At 37.4% G+C, this 15,749-nt stretch overlaps 1 protein-coding gene across 6 annotated transcripts in view; it reads left to right on the top strand.

Moving 5' to 3' along the window:
* The window catches only part of GSTCD (glutathione S-transferase C-terminal domain containing), an 89,611-nt gene that overhangs the window by 207 nt on the left and 73,655 nt on the right, over positions 1–15,749 (top strand). For 2 of the 6 annotated variants that reach the window (XR_010388913.1, XM_026108671.2), the window contains exons 2-3: positions 9,147–9,577; positions 12,789–13,250. Coding sequence is in view for 5 of the 6 variants with exons in the window: in XM_026108671.2 (XP_025964456.2) it covers positions 9,167–9,577; positions 12,789–13,250 (873 nt within the window). In the remaining variant the exon portion in view is untranslated. Of the gene's footprint in view, positions 1–3,981; positions 4,195–4,324; positions 4,531–4,913; positions 5,039–5,120; positions 5,788–9,146; positions 9,578–12,788; positions 13,251–15,749 lie in introns of those variants that run through there. The other 4 variants (XM_064510550.1, XM_064510551.1, XM_064510553.1 and 1 more) reach the window with 4 other exon arrangements.

The following is a 15,749-nucleotide window of genomic DNA, read 5'->3' on the forward strand; positions in this document are numbered from 1 at the left end:
GGCCCCCGGAGTGGCGGCGGGTGCTCGGCGGCTTTGGGAGCCGCGCCGGGGGCCCCGCGCTTGCCGCCTCCTCCCCTCAGGGCTCCCCGGCTGCGAAGCGCGGCGCCTGCCCGTGCCTCCTTTGCCGTTAGCTTTCCGCTTCCTGAGCTAGGGTCGGCTGGAAGCTCGTAGTTGAGATGCTTATTGATGAAGAGCGCTAATAGCTGATGAAGGGAAAGGCACCTGCAGCCGTCTTCACCTGGCAGTTGCTGACTTCTCTTTAAGCTTTTCTCAAAAAACCCACCACCACCAAAAAAAAAAAAAAAAGTCAGAGTTTTAGCGGTTTTCCATATCTAATACTTGTTCTGCTCTTTCTGGGCTGACAGACTGCTGAGTGAAGGTCGCGGTGCAGGTTTCGTGTAATCATTCCACACAGGAATTTTCACTTGGTGGCATCGTTTTCTGCAATAACTGAATTTTAGTATGCTGTCTTTCTGAAGTTTGTCTTGTATCCTTCATAGCTTATGCTTTGCTCTTTTAAATATATGTATTTTCTTATTTTACTGGTGCACTTGTCTGAACTTTTGATGCTTCTATACTTCTGATTTGAAAATCTCCAAGAAAAATCATGCAGTCCTCTGGATTCACTTGAGGATATAATGGTAGCCCTAAAGTTATCAAGCAACTCAATCCTGTGAATAGAAAGAATTCAGATTTCTGAAGTTCTTTCTCTTGAAGAACGGATGCTGTTTTCTGCTAAGTTAAATATTTGCTGGAGCTTACCTAAGCCTTTTAAGAGGCTTACAATATTGAACCCTTCTCAAGCATCACTATCTCTATTTTAAAAACAGGTTTTGTTTTCCTATAGAATAATCTACAAATAAACAAGGTGTTTCTCAGGAACTAAAAGGAATTGAAGGTTTGTGGGTTTTTTAAATTTACTTTTCATTTAAATTCCCTGGAAGCATTTTTTAAACACACGCCCTCTGTACCATGTTGTTAATGTGGTGGCTCAGTAAAACTAATTTAACTCTCATTTAGTGCCTGTAGAGAGAGAAGCAGAAATGGTAGCAAACAATGTAACTAGTGAAAAGTAAGCTTGATTTAATACTTATTAAACAGCTTAACGTGACTGTTATACTGAAGGTAGACAACATTTTTTCTTGTTTTTAAATTATGTTGCAAATACTGTGGTGTTTGTTATTTGTGTCCAGCTGACTTCTTCGTTCCCCCCATCAATAGCAGCTACTGTAAATATGGCTAATATAGCGTAAAAGTCAATCTCTTCCCAAAGAATTTACAGTCTAATTAGAGAAGAAAAAGTGCAGGAAGAGGCATTACCATTAAGACAACGAATAATCTGATATCTTGTAAGGTTTGTTAGTCCTATGTTTTGTTCTACTGTGTGTGTCTGGGGGTTTCTCTCTCGGTAAGATGCCAGGGGATTCTTAAATTAACCGCGGTTAAAAGAAGGGTGGTAGTCATATAAATACTTACATGAGAGCAAACATTAAGCCTTTCAGAGGAAAGACTGTGTTTAAATGCAGAAGTAAGATGTACCCTACAGAGACAAAATAGTGGAGAGAAACAACCAATTTTAAAGAAAGGGGAGGGAGGGGGGGAAGATAGGAAACCAGACTTCATAAAGGTCTGTGCTTAGAGACAGGATGTTAGGATCTAAACTAAAAGATGGAGTGGGTTTGACATAGGGCAGTGCAAGTGTGTACAGTTAGTTGAAGTGATTATGCAAGAAGGGCTTGAGTACATTTGCACAAGAGACAACTTAAAGAAACACAGGTAAGTCATTTATAGATGGGACTCCCAGAGAGACTTATTTTGCTTTCTTTTCTGTGATAGACTCGTTTGGAACAAAATTAGCCTAGTTGTAGTTTTACATTTTATTCATAGACTGAACTTCAAAATCCACAAGGGAATCCCTTAAAGAAAATGTCAGTTTTTAGGGTTGCTCTAGGACAGACTCCCTGTGTGACTGAGCTAAAAACTTTGTTTGTGCTTCAGCTTTTTCACTTATATAATGGAAACTAAAGAACTTTTGTCCTTACAAGGCCTTTGGGAGGCTAAATTTTTTTTTTTTTTTAACATTAGTAGTATATCTGTCTGAAATTCTGATGCTGTGGTGATGAGGGAGCATAAACATTTTACAGTAACTAACTATAAATAAATCCAAATCAAATGTTCTGCTGCTGTATTGAAATAAGTATATTATATAATGTGTCACAGTCATGGAAGCCCATTTTGTTTAAAAATGCTTCTTTTAGAAGTTTTAGGGTTAATGGAAGTATAAAAGTAATAGTGTTAGTGTTGAAAAGCTTAGTGCAGAAAGCAGGGTGGCATTTTCTGCTACTAGCCCTTTCTATCTTGTAGTCTGAAAAAGCCTGCCTGTTTTCTTGGTCTGAGAAGTACATAACTTATAACATTCAGTTCTCTTCCAGTTTGCTAAGAAACTGCAAACTTCTTTCCAAAGCAGTGAAAGAAAACATTTAAATTGAGACAAAAGTTAAGGAAAAAAAGTCATGTTTGATCACTTCTGATATATGGTTGCAAAGATTCAGTGCTTCCTGTAGGAGCCAGTGAAGAGATACTACTGTGATCTATTTGTGAATGAGACAATAGACATATTGTGTATGTGGATTAGGACAAACTTCAAAACTTGGGCCTTTCTTACAATGGTGACGAATGCTGTTCTTGCAGCCTAACTGTATACAGCAAAAGCTTTTGCCGGGACAAAAGTCGTGTTTCTGGTATAAGCTAATGTGAATGATGAAAACTTTCCTGATCTCTAGAATACCTTTGTTATAGTATATGAATAACAGTACATTTATCTTAATTCTAGAAACTGAAATGATTAAAGAGTAGAGGAAAATCTCTTGTTTTAACAGTTACCAGCAATAAAAGATAGTGGCCTTTTGAACATAGTAGGTGGCTTTGCATTGGTCACTATCTGTCTGAGGCTAGAAAATTTCCTAGATAGATGTTCGAGGTAATGTCACTGAACTACCTTTTCTTGTGCCTAGAAGTTTTTTGATGTTTAGGGGAATAAGAGTGAGAGAAACCTGCTGGATTAATCTACATCTCCTAACTTAAAAAATGAAATAAAAAAACCCCTAAGTTACCAAGATAGGCATATCATTTGACAGTTGCACAGACTATGTAACTTAGAGGTCAGAAATTACACTGCCTGTCTTGAGGTAACTGTTTTGTGAAAAATAAAGGCAAGAGAACTTTCAGTACTGCTTTCTGAAGTTGAAATTATATTAGAGAGGGATACCTGCTATCTATTATCCATTTAGAAGTCAGAGATAGGTAGAAGGTGACTTACAAAAGATTTTCTCAACAATTGAGCTCAGGCTATTTTTCTAATTGCTTCTTTCATGAGATAATACCTGGAGAATTCATGAGATGCAGTGCAGCTGGAGAATAGCAGGAGGCAAAATGGAACTTTTTAAAGGGGCTGGATGTATGGGAGAAAAGGGAGGGAAGTCATCAGCTACACTTGATGCAGCTCTGGGAAAATGGGAGGGAAAAAGATCTAGATGATGAAATGACTGTGAGCTCACAAGCTGAGAGTTCAAGAGATGGGAGAATAAGTGTTAAATGCATGCATTAAAAAGCCGGTGTTTCTTTCTGAAGATGGTTGATTTTATAAGATAGAAACAAAAACACCATAGTAGAATATGAGAATGAAATGAGTAATTTTCTGTGTGTAATGTGTTATGAGTGAAATGATACATATGTGGCTTTTGTGTACCTTGAAATGATAAAAGAGGCAGGACCTGGTTGTGATTATAATAGTGTAAGAACAAAGTGTTCATTCTGCCAGTGAGGATAATTTTCCATGGACCAAACTTCAAGCTGTTTCCAACTATTTCAGGAGACTTCTGGGCCCAAAATGGAGTGGAAAGGAGAGGGTCGCTATAGGCTGTGCTTGTAGTTGCAGCTTCCTTATTTCTTAGAGTTGTCACTGTCTTTGGACCTTTCCAGGTGCAGGCTCGGGAGACGAGTCACAGACCAACAGCTATTTTAATCACTGTACAGTCTAATCTTGTTTTGAGGAGGAGTATGCTACGTAGATAAGTACCCTCAGCAATGAAATGTTGAAAAATTGCTGTTTTCGATTGGATGAAACAAAGAAGTGAAGAGTTAAGTGCAAGTGTTGGAAAGGGAAAGGTGGAACAACCCCCAACAAATTGACAGGTGAATCTTAACCCTCATGAAATCAATAGGTAGACTTTTGAAAGGTATTAGTTTGATATTTAAGCGTGAGTTCTTATGAATCTAAGGATGCACGTTTTAATGTGTTTGTTTGGGCTTCCTTGGAATTTAGATGCAAGTTCTTTGGCACCTGTAAAGAAGTGTTCCTAGACCGCCGTGCTGGGAAGAGCAGAGGAGGAGGGAAACAGTCGGAGGGTGCAAACAGAAGCTTTGAGCCCAGCATTTTCTCTGTTGAGTGAAGCTCGTCACTTCATCCCTGGGAGGTTAGCTGCAGAAACACAAAAGTGTTATTTTCCTAAATGGACCCTAATTAAGAAGGTAATTTGTTCCACTCCACAGAATAGGTTTAATAATTTGGATCTAAATTAACTCTCAGCAGCAGAACAGGGAGTGCAGTTCTGAGAAATTACTTTCATTGTAGTACTACTAATCTGAGAAGAGGAAGGGACTTTTGTAGGTAAGTAGTAGCAGTGTGCTATATTGGAAGAAGTTGGGGCTATAGCTGAAAATAATGGAACATTATATTGCAATTATGCCCCCAAGTCGGGCATCTCAGGTACTTGCAGGATCAGGGCCTTTTAGTTGAGAGAGATCTGATTGCCTATAGGAATCAAAATGAAGGACTATTGTATAAATGATGAAGTGCGAGTTGGTTTGTGAGGGTCTGGAAATCATCCAAGTGTTTAAGTCCTTATTTTCAGATTTAGGGCCTGGTCTTGTGAAATGGTCAATGTTCTTAACTCCCTTTGAAGACAAAAGAAATGAGACATTTGCACCTCTCGTGATGAGAGCTAGAGTTACCTCTTGTTCTGGAGCTTATTGTGCTGTAAGTATAATACATTACAGTTGATTGCATTTTTTCATAAATTAGCAATTTACCACTGGTGTTTTTAATTAGTTCAGAATTACTGACTAGAATGATTAATTGTTGCTGTATTGTTACTGTTGCATTTTGTTTATGTGATTCCTTAAAAGGAAGTTGTCATAATATTGACCATCTTCATGTTTGGCTTTCCTCTTCCTCCTCCCATGTGGGGAGAGTCTAATTAACTGCAACAGCTGTCTTGGCTTAAAAATATTATGTAGGGAAACATCAATCTAAAAAGTTTTGAATGCTTTTTAAAAATAAAAGGGAGTAACTGATGAAGGTTTTATAAATGAGTGATAGGTAAAGCTCTTTGTTTCCCAGGAGAAATGCACCTATAACAGATGCACAAAACATAGCTAAAGGAAAACATAGCTAAAGTGGAATCTAGCTTTTGGAAAAAATTATCTCCAACTAGAAGAAAATGTAAAATGACTGTCAGAATATCAACAGCAAGATCAGGTATTACAACTTCACTGAGTAAGACCCCTAAAATTCTTCTTGGTCAGCAATGAACGCTCAGCTTTTATTTCAGAATTATTACGGATGTGCATGTACAGGCAGCTAAACTTGATTGTATTGAGCATTATGCTCACCTCTATAGATCTGTTCCCTGGTTCTTTGTACTTCATGGAGCTGAGTTGTATGATCTGTGGAGAGTTACTGCAGAACTTGTTTGCCCTCCTGGGATCATGAGTACATAATTACAGGTAGGTACTGGTGGATTGCCAGCAGTTAAAGTACAGTAACTTGTGTTGTCCTTGCCAGTTTAAGTGAGAGTCGCTTTCATAGGCCATCTAAGCTTATTTTAAGCACTACCAAAACTGTGTGAGAAGGCTTTACCTGGGGAAGGAAAATATAGGAAAGAGCTAAATAGGAGTTTAGTTTGAGTTGATGCTGTGGGGAAGGTACAGCTGACAAGTAATGAGACTAGAGGGTACTAACCTGATTCAATGTGTGATGCCAAGATGAGTTGAAGCTACCTAGGACTGAGCCAGTGCCAAATCAAGTAGTTTCTTAGACTCCCTGTCACCTGCAGTTGCACGTTTCTGCAGTCTCCTTTAAACTGGCACTTTTGCAGCCACCTGCTGAATGACATTAATTTACTGCTCTGATGGGGGGGGAGGGGCAGCGGCCGAGGAGAAACATGGCTTTTACTTCCTACCCTTCCAAAAGTAATTTGTTTTCAATCAAATCAGCAAACTTATCTGATTTTACTGCATGAACACTGTGCTGCTATTTAAGTTGGTTATGAAGTGTCACCGTTTCTGTGATCCATGCTCTATCTTTCTTTGTAGAAGTTCATTTAGGTTCAAGAAAATAGTTCAGTCTCTCTGACTTAGTTCACCATGTCAGCTGTCTCCCAGAGGTTCTCTATTCATGGCATTCAGAAGAATAGAATTTCATGAGGATATGTTTGTTTCAGTGCAAAATCCAGAGCCTTACCTAAAATTGTTGCGGAATATGGCTTTAAGTTAAGATGTTATGGACTGAAGTATGTGGGCTGAGTGCGTGTTCCTGTTTTCTGACATTGCCGTGAGGGTGTCAGGAGAATGGAGTAGGTAGCTCTGTACAATATCTTCTTAACTTGCTTCAGCAAGATTTAATGATGTTAGCATATCTGGCTTGTGAAGCTTCTGTATGTGATAGCTGTATACTGGAGGATAAGAATAGTTGAATTTGTCTAATAGAATCTTCAAGGAGACAGATGGACTAATAGGATGGTTTCAGATGTGGTAGTTACAGGGTTAAATACAGAGCAGATCCATAACCAGAAAGTTATTTCCAATCAGTTACTATCTCTGGGACTGATTGGCTGCTATCTATTATCCATTGATGCTGGGTAGAACTAATTCTGTTCCACAGATCTGAGGAGAGTTCACACACATCTAGTATAATATTGACAGCTTTCACCCTTTCCTCCACCAGTTTTTCAAAAGAGGATGTTTTTGTCATTTTAATCAGCAGCCTGATTTAGTAGTACCTTTATTTTGTTATCTTCCAAATATTTATTTCTTATTTTTAGTTGAATGAAATTTTAATCTCTGTGTAGGAGCAGAGTGTGTTTCAGAGCTTCTACTTCTGAGGAAAATGAGGTTAATGTATTACTTGTGCAGTCCTGAATGATAGATTTGGAATACCAGTTCAGTAAGAACAGGTGATTAACAAGTGAAAACAATAGAATAATATAGTTTGGACATAGAAACCTCATCAGTATTTGCCAAACTATTTAGCAGTTCCAAACAGCATGATAATGGCAAAAAAGCTGCTTATGTAATGGTTCATAGAAAGATACTGTGCAATAAGGTCAACCAGAAAAACAAATTAAGTGGTGGTATGATTTGTAAGGTGAATGTATATGTTTGAGTGGCTAGAGCAGCCAGGAAGAGAAGGGGTTTTATCGTATATGCTTTACTGGTCACCATGGAAGATGGAAACAATCCAAATACATACAAAGAGTACCACTGAATGTTGAAAGAGGTTTTAAAGTCAAGATGTGAGTTTAAATGCTAGCAACTGTGTAATTTGTAGGTAAGACTAGCTCTTCTCGATTAATTCAACAATAGTCCCACCATACCATGTCTTCCACAGAGCTATACCTACAATGTTGAATCCACCTTGACTTGCATGCTGTCAAGGTTTGTCTGAGTATAATAGCTTTTAGGAAGGTAGATATTTAATTATTTATTGTACTATTCTTTGTGTGGCATGTGTATTAATTAAAGAAAAGCTACAGTGCTTTTATGTTGAGCCACTGTTGTTTTGAGACAGTCATGTAGTGGAATGGTTGAAAAATATTTTCATGTAACAATCATCATTATGATTTCTGTTTAATGTCAGATGGACTTGACTTTATTCTTCCACTGCCTGTTTCTGGACAATTGCTTTGGCTTGTGATAAATAGTATAAAACAATAAATTTGATGTACGCATTTACAGAAATACAAAAAAAGTCCAATATCCCGGATATATCAGATATAAAATCTTTTTACTATGTAAATAATTACATCATATTCATGTACCTGTACAGAGACCTTATTAATCTAGACAGTTATTTAAAAGACTAATGCTGCTCCAGTGTTGCTTGTGCTTTATATATGTGTGTATAAAAAAATCATACTGACATTTTTTAGTTGTTCCAATTTCTTTCTCTAATTATAATAAAGCCGCCTTCTATAATGATTGTTTTAAGAGAGCCATCTAGTGTCTAGAGCTTTCGATATGAATTGTGATTTATAAGTTAATGGAGAATTTTATTAGGTGATGGTGCAGAATAATTATTACATCATTATTTTATATTAAACTGCTATGGAACAGTTTAGTAGTAGAAATGTGACTTTCAATCAAGTATAAGGAAAGCGAATTTAAGTGATTTTTTTAATGTCAAGACTATTAATTTCAGCTATATTATTTCATTCAACTACTTTAATCTTGTGTGTTTGAGGTGTTCATGCAGCATTCTTGAAATGAACTCTTTTTTCTTTTTGTCCTCTTAGCCTTCATTTAGTATCTCACTGGATTCTATATTCATTTTTAATATAGAAACCAATATTGCTTTGTGTTGCTTACATGTAGGACCGTACAGGGCTTCTAACTTACAGAAAGACAAATATAAAATAAACTACTTATAAAATAAGCTACAATAGATATGTCCTCAGGAACTTGATTTTTGAATAATGCATGGTTAAGATTGTGGAAGATTATTGATGTTTTTTTAAAAATAAACCTGTTTGATATAAAATGTTTATACGCTAAAAAGTTAATGGAAATCTTTTCTTTTGATTTTGTATATTTCGTTTAATGACAGAAATAAGCAAAAATGGAAAAAAGTTTTACACAAATCATTTCCCTTTCAGTGTTTGTTTTATATGTGAAGCAATAGTGTATATTTGAAAGCTCTCTCCTCTCAAGAAAGGATTGCAGTCCACTTATTATTCAGGCAGGATGTCTTTAATAGTGTCTTATGCTAAAATCGGTTTTAGCAAATAGTGAAATGACCACTGTTTCAAACCCTATGTTTTTGTTCTCAGTTCTGTATTTTCAGTGTTGTGTCCTGATTTCTATTTCAGGAACTAAGCTCAGGAGGAAGATGAAAGATAGCATCCCTGAAGAACATTTGTATTTGGGTTTTTCTCATCAGTATGGAGACAGCATCTTTCCTCTTCATACATCTATTTCACTATTTTTGCTATCCTACTGTGACTGCAAATTATTCAAAATTTTTTTAGTGCCAACTGGTGAAAATGCAGATGATCAGCTTGTGACAAAAAACCTACTTCATGATTTTGAGGTCTGCTTAATCTCCAGACATCAGCTTCCTATGGTGGTGCAGAGCTGCTGTTTGCCTGCTGTTGTCGTGAAAGATGGCAAATTCTGTCGAGCTGGCCTGTCTGTTGTCTTAAGGCATATAATACAGAAAACATATGAGGCAGATCCATCCAGAAAGGATGTTTTGGAACTTTTAGGTTTTAAGAAGACCTGCTTAAAAGCCTGTGCTGAAGTGAGTGCATCTTTTTCTATTAGATATATGGTATTAATAGTTTTTTTTAGTAGAATGGAATACTCCTAAGTAGGCTTTTAATATTGATGTAAACTGAGGTCTCTGAGTAAGAAACTTCTTGCTTAGGAAATGAAAGGTACTCAACTTTTGGATTTTTGCATAAGGGTGAAAAGTAATTCTTTTTAGGGACATAAATATTTAGCAGCACAAGAATAACCTTAAAATTAAAAAAAAAAAAAAAAGGTCATATCTTTGCTCCATTTTAAGCAGTATATTTTCAATAAACTATGAAGTACAACTGTGAAAGTTTGGAGTAAACAAAATCTGGCATTCTGAAATTAAAATTAACAGCAAATCAAGTATTTCTTAATTTGTTGAATTCAGATTTCCAAAAGTAGGGTGCTGTATTGTGTGTGCAGTCATATATGTGATAAGCAAGTGGTAGTTCTGGGTTTACAGAGAATGCAGGATCAGATTGTAAATTTGCAAAGTTAGGAGTAGAATTTTCAAATGGACCTAAGACTCACTATCAGAAGTAATGTAGGCAATTAATAGTTTAAACTGGTTAAGCACTTGTGAAAACTTTACTGTGGATGTCAGCTTTGTCATAGCCTTACAAATATAAACTTGTTCAGTCTAGTCACTGCTGTACTTATCACTTTCCTACCCTGGTTTCAGATCTTAAAAAATAATAATCTTTCCAATTGTATTCCAGCAGACTAAAGGGTGGTTTAGTACCTTTCACTGGTACTGAAATGCATGTGATGGCAGTTTATGTGCATCTCTTAAGTCAATCCACATATGCAGTTAATTGTGTGTCATTGAATTATTTTGAACTTCAAATCTATGTTCCTAAAATTAAATACTTCAAGATATGAAACTTAAGTGGCCACCCAGGGGACCAGCACAAATTGTTTTCCTAGAAGTAAAGGTCCTTAACTAAAAGTCAAGTCAGATTTTACTGGAAGGAATGGGGCAGTGTAAATGTTCTTCAAAGAAATAGAATTGTTCACAGAAGATATTTTTTGGTAAAATACCAACTAATATATTTGTACTTTCTCATTTTGAGTCATGCTAATTATGGCTGTTACCATTTCAAGAATATGCACTCTTGCCAACACCTAGTGTTTCGTTGAAGAGTAAGGGAAATGGAATTTAACCGAGCTGGGAAAAATTCTGAAAAGCAAGAAGAAGATTCTGACAACTATTATCTTTATATTTAAAACTGATTATATTTGAGTATCGTGTTTTCTTTATACTAATGTGTTACACTAGCTGTCTGTTGATTCAGTAGCATTCTTGGGGAGAACCCATTGTGATGTGAGAACGTATGGCTGATTTTGCATGGGTGGGTAAAACCGTTGTGAAGATGGTGGAATAGCACTTGTGAATCAGAGTCATTTAGGCTGCTCAAACCAGGGTTAACACTGAATTGAGACCAGGTTGCTCAGGGCTTTGTCTAGTCAGTCTTGAACCTCCAAGGATGGAGACTGCACAGTCTCTCTGGGCAACCTGGTCCAGTGCTTGACACGGTGAAAAATGTTTTCCTCAAGTCAAATCAGAATGTTTCGTATGTCAATTTATATCCGTTGTCTTGTTCTCCCACAGAGCAGCCTGTCTCTGTCTTATCAGTAATCTCCTCTTAGGTGTTGGAAAGCTGCTACTGGGTTGCCCTGAAGCCTTCTCTTCTCCAGGCTGAACTAGCCCACCTCCCTCAGCTGTTCTTCATATGGCACATGTGCTCTAGCAGCTGACAGTTGTCATGGCCCTCCATTGAATTCAGTCAAGTTTATCGACATCCTTCTTGTTTGGGGTTGGGAGAGGCAGCACAGGACAGAGTAGTCCAGATGTGGTCTAAAACAAGCCATGAGGGAAGGGGGATAATCACTTCCCTTGATCTATTGACCACGCTCCTGTTGAGGCGGTGCCGTACGCTGTTGGCCTTCATCACTGCTAGGGCACACTGCTGGCTGATGTTTAGCGTATTATCCACCAGGACACCCAGGGTCTTGTCTGCAGAGCTGCTACCTGACCAAGTCCTCAGTCCCTAGCCTGTACTGTTACAGGGACTTAATCCATCCTAGGTGTAAGGCTCTGTACTGAATTTCATGAGGCTCTGTGAGGTTCCTCTCAGCCCATTCCTCTAGCCTGTCCAGGTCCCTCTGAAGGGCAGCCCTATCCTGGAGTATATTGACTGCTCCTCCACAACCTTCCTGAAAGTGTATTCCATCTCCTCCTCCAGGTCATTGGTAAAGATAACAAATAGGCTAGGCCTGAAGAGCTCCACTTGTAACTGGCCTTCAGGTAAGGTATGAACTGTTAACCACTACTGTTTGAGCTGACAATTGAGCCCATTCTTCATCTATCTAGTTATCCATCTGGCAGTCCACCCATCTAGGCTTGCCTTCCTCACTCCCCTTAGGATGTTGAATTCCACTGTTTCATGGTTGCTACAGCCAAGGTTGCCATTGATTACCACATCCCCAATGCAGTTTGTTCTTGTTGGTGAGCAGCAGATCTGGGGGAGCATATTCTCAGGTTGGCTCACCTAGCACCTGCATTGAGAAGTTATCCCTGGCATCTTCCAGAAACCTCCGCTGAAACAGCTGGAAAAAATATTTAGATTACATGTTTTGGGTTGCTGCAAAGTAGGTAAACTGAGTAAGAAAAGACAGTAAAAGTTAAAACTTTTAGGACTTTAACTACAAATAATAAAAAAAAGTAGAGGACAAGGATAAGAACATGAAAAAACAGAAGTAACTTTAAGTTGTTGTTCAGTCAGACTAAAGCTTTTTGGTGTTGCATGCAAAAAAAAAAATTAATAGTGCTTTTCTGTAAAATAAATACTATGCTCAAGATATGTTTGGTGTAGTCTTCTGGTTTTATTGGCACTGAGTAAAGATGACATGTATAAATTTATCGTAGCTTTGCTTCTCACCGTAATCTTACGCCAGTAATAAGCAATAAAAATATTCTATACTGGATAACTATCCATTTTGTTATGTGTAAAAGTTAGCTTTCCTATTCTGCTATTGCAAAAGTAATGCAAAATATCTGAGCTTCTAAGATTATCACAGAATGCATTTAAAACTGGAGTTAGTCACCATTGGCTGAAATGTCTTTGCTTTAAGTGGTCAAAAAGATATCCTGGATTTTGTTTTTCCTTTTTCATAGGTAGAGAATGTATTAATTATATAAATGTATCTGACAGGTTAGCCGGTGGACCAGACTTTGTGAAATCAGCATACCTCTGGCTGTTGAAAGATTTTTGACGGGATCTGCTGAGCAATGTCAGTCTATTCCTCCTGACATTTTAGAGCTTGAAAGGAAGCTTGGAGAACCTGTCCGAGTGCATAATGATGACAAAATCCGAAGGCAAAAACTTCAACAACAGAAGGCAGGTGCCAAGACTGCACTGTCTGTACTTCCTAAAGAAGCAGCAGAAGGAGAAAAAACAGTAGAAATGGATGAACATCCACTTCCAAGTTTGGAACTAAGCATAGCTTTCTCCAAACTGCTTGTCCAGGAAGTATCAGCTACAGTCAACAGGGAGCCCACTCACATCAGGAAAACAAAAACCTCTGACCTTCCACCTTTGGACCATGTTTTTGCAGAAGGGCTTTATTTCACCTTGGCAGATATAGTGCTTTTGCCATGCATCCATCAGTTCTTGGTAAGACAAACTTCTGCAGATATTTAGTGTCTATGTATTTTTTTAAGAACTGAAAAGTTGTAGAGTATGTTCACTGAAACTATATTGCAGCATTTGCTATGTGAACTTAACCTGAAACAGAATACTTGTGTTTGTTTTTATACGTAGTAGGGATTGGTGAGATCACCAAAACTACTTTTTAATACACAGTGTATAAGTATGCAGTAAATGCTGTTTGCTCTTAAACTAGTATGCTGAAATATTCTTGGGCACAAAGCTGTCCATGAAATTGTTTTTCTAAACGTTATTTCCTCCTTCTTCCATACCGTCATTAACTGCTTATTTTTGTGCTTTTGTATGTGTTGACATGTGGCTATTAGTGATAACACTGAATAGCGTTTCTCTTCCATCACTTCTGCTATTTGAAATGCATGAGGAGAGGCGCAGCATCCAAAGTAAATAACCTGTTATATCTGAAACAGCATCTTAAGAAGAGAAGAAAGCAACAAAGGTCAATTGCGGTCTAGTTTGGAGTGTGTTGCGGTAAGTGAGACAGATAACACCAAAGACAAAGATTTATGCAGTGAGTGGAGGAAGGGTTCCTTAAGGATTACAAAATGGTATGTAGAGGAGTAGGTTTAACCAGAGACTTCTCTGATGGAGTGATTCCTTTCCAGAACATTTTAAAAACATTTTTTTAGTTTCCAACTAAAAAATTGCAAAGCCAGATTTGGTGATAAATATCAGTTGTTTCAGGATGGGTGGTGGTGGGGGGACCCTGCAGTTGTTCACTGTTCTAAGTTAGCAATGGCAGCTTATAAATCTAAAATTAAGGGTGCTCTTAAAGTTATTGGTGATCATCTTCAAGTCTAGACACTGCTGACAGAAAAAGACCAGTAGTTATATTTTTAATGACAGAAAATTTATTTAAAACCATCATATATGCAATTTCTAAAATTATTCATCTCAGAAGCATTTTGATAGTGGATGTCTGTACCAGCTGGCTAAGTATAGTTTAATTTAGATGTGTTAACCAAACATGATCTAAACCCAGCTTTTTTCCTGATATGCATGGAAGATACCTTCTTGCTCAAATTTAGTATGTTAAATTAGAGCCATGACTCAACAGAAATTTACTAAAATGAGATTGTTTTATCTGTGAGGAGTTTTTTGAGATCTGGAATTTCGATTCTATTGTAAATTACAAATTTTAAGAGGAGGGAAGTTTGAGAATGATAGAATAATTTGAAAAATATGAGAAGAGAGATCTACCATGAGAGATTTTAAATGGATACTTTAAGTGCATTGTGATGTGCATAAAACAGAAGTAGGTAAACATGAAGATGTCTTAGCTGCAATCTTCTCTGTTTAATTTTGGTTAAAATGAACTGGTGGGGCAAGGCAAAATGAAACCCTAGCCAGTTTTGTTGTTCTCTCCCTGCATGGATATCACCATAATTGAAATACTTCTCAGCTAAGATTTGAAGCTTTATCTGACCTTATCTCAATATGGACAGATATGTCTAAAAATACAGATGTTTCCTAGAAGAGTAAAAATGCTTTTTAGGGAGGCAATGAATAAAAAGACATTCAGAGACTGTGGTGGCTTTTTAGTGATATAAATCCTTGACTTCCCTTTCATATACCGAAGCTGGAGATACTTGGGTATCAACCAGTAGTAAACTTCCACAAACTCATTTATGTACACTAGTGGTATCTAATTTATTGAGATTCCCTTGAAATACACTTTTCATTGAAGATGAATTGAAAGACAATTTTTTTTGTCTGCAAATGCTTCCTTTTAAAGCACAGTATACTGTGACTTCTGATTGCTTATTTCTCCTTCTAGTATATTAATGATCTATTCTATAATTTTTTTCTGGTTCCTAGAAATGTCTCCTTTGGTTGGGAGGAAACATTTCTATGTAGCCAATCCTGCTTTACAGTTACTCTCATGGGTGCTTTTTTGTCAAGCCCACTATAAAATAAGCCTGTTTCTTTGCACATCTGTAGACAAAGATGAGTGTGTGGGACAGTGCAATACTCATATCAGCAAAGCTATTATTCTTCTGTGTTGTTTTGGTTTTGCAATACTTGGTCTATGTTCTTCTCCAAGCAATGACTGATCATTGTGACTGCTCAGAAGCCAGGTGTTGTGTCCAGGGAGCCAGCTTTTGGGGGGTAAATTTCAGCCCCTCAAACCTCAGTAATCTGTAGTTGTGTTATAGCATTGTTGCTACCGAATTGTTTTTCAGTTTGTGGAAGGTCCTTTGTTTACTGCAATGAAAGGAAAATTCCCTTGAAAAATTTTGGGTTGCTAGAAGCTCTTGAAATGAAGTTTATAACTGAAAAGTTATGATCCTTCTACCACTGCTATGAGATCAAGTACTTAATTTATTTTTTTTTTCTAACAGGCTCTTGTGTTTACCTGTATGATCAAATAACCTCTTGCTGGAAAGCTCATACTTTCCTTCAGAGGAGATGGCTGGAGGGTGGTGGTGGCTTTGTTTGTTTTTTTTT

The sequence above is a fragment of the Dromaius novaehollandiae genome, chromosome 4, assembly GCF_036370855.1.
Source record: "Dromaius novaehollandiae isolate bDroNov1 chromosome 4, bDroNov1.hap1, whole genome shotgun sequence".
Classification (NCBI taxonomy): domain Eukaryota; kingdom Metazoa; phylum Chordata; class Aves; order Casuariiformes; family Dromaiidae; genus Dromaius; species Dromaius novaehollandiae.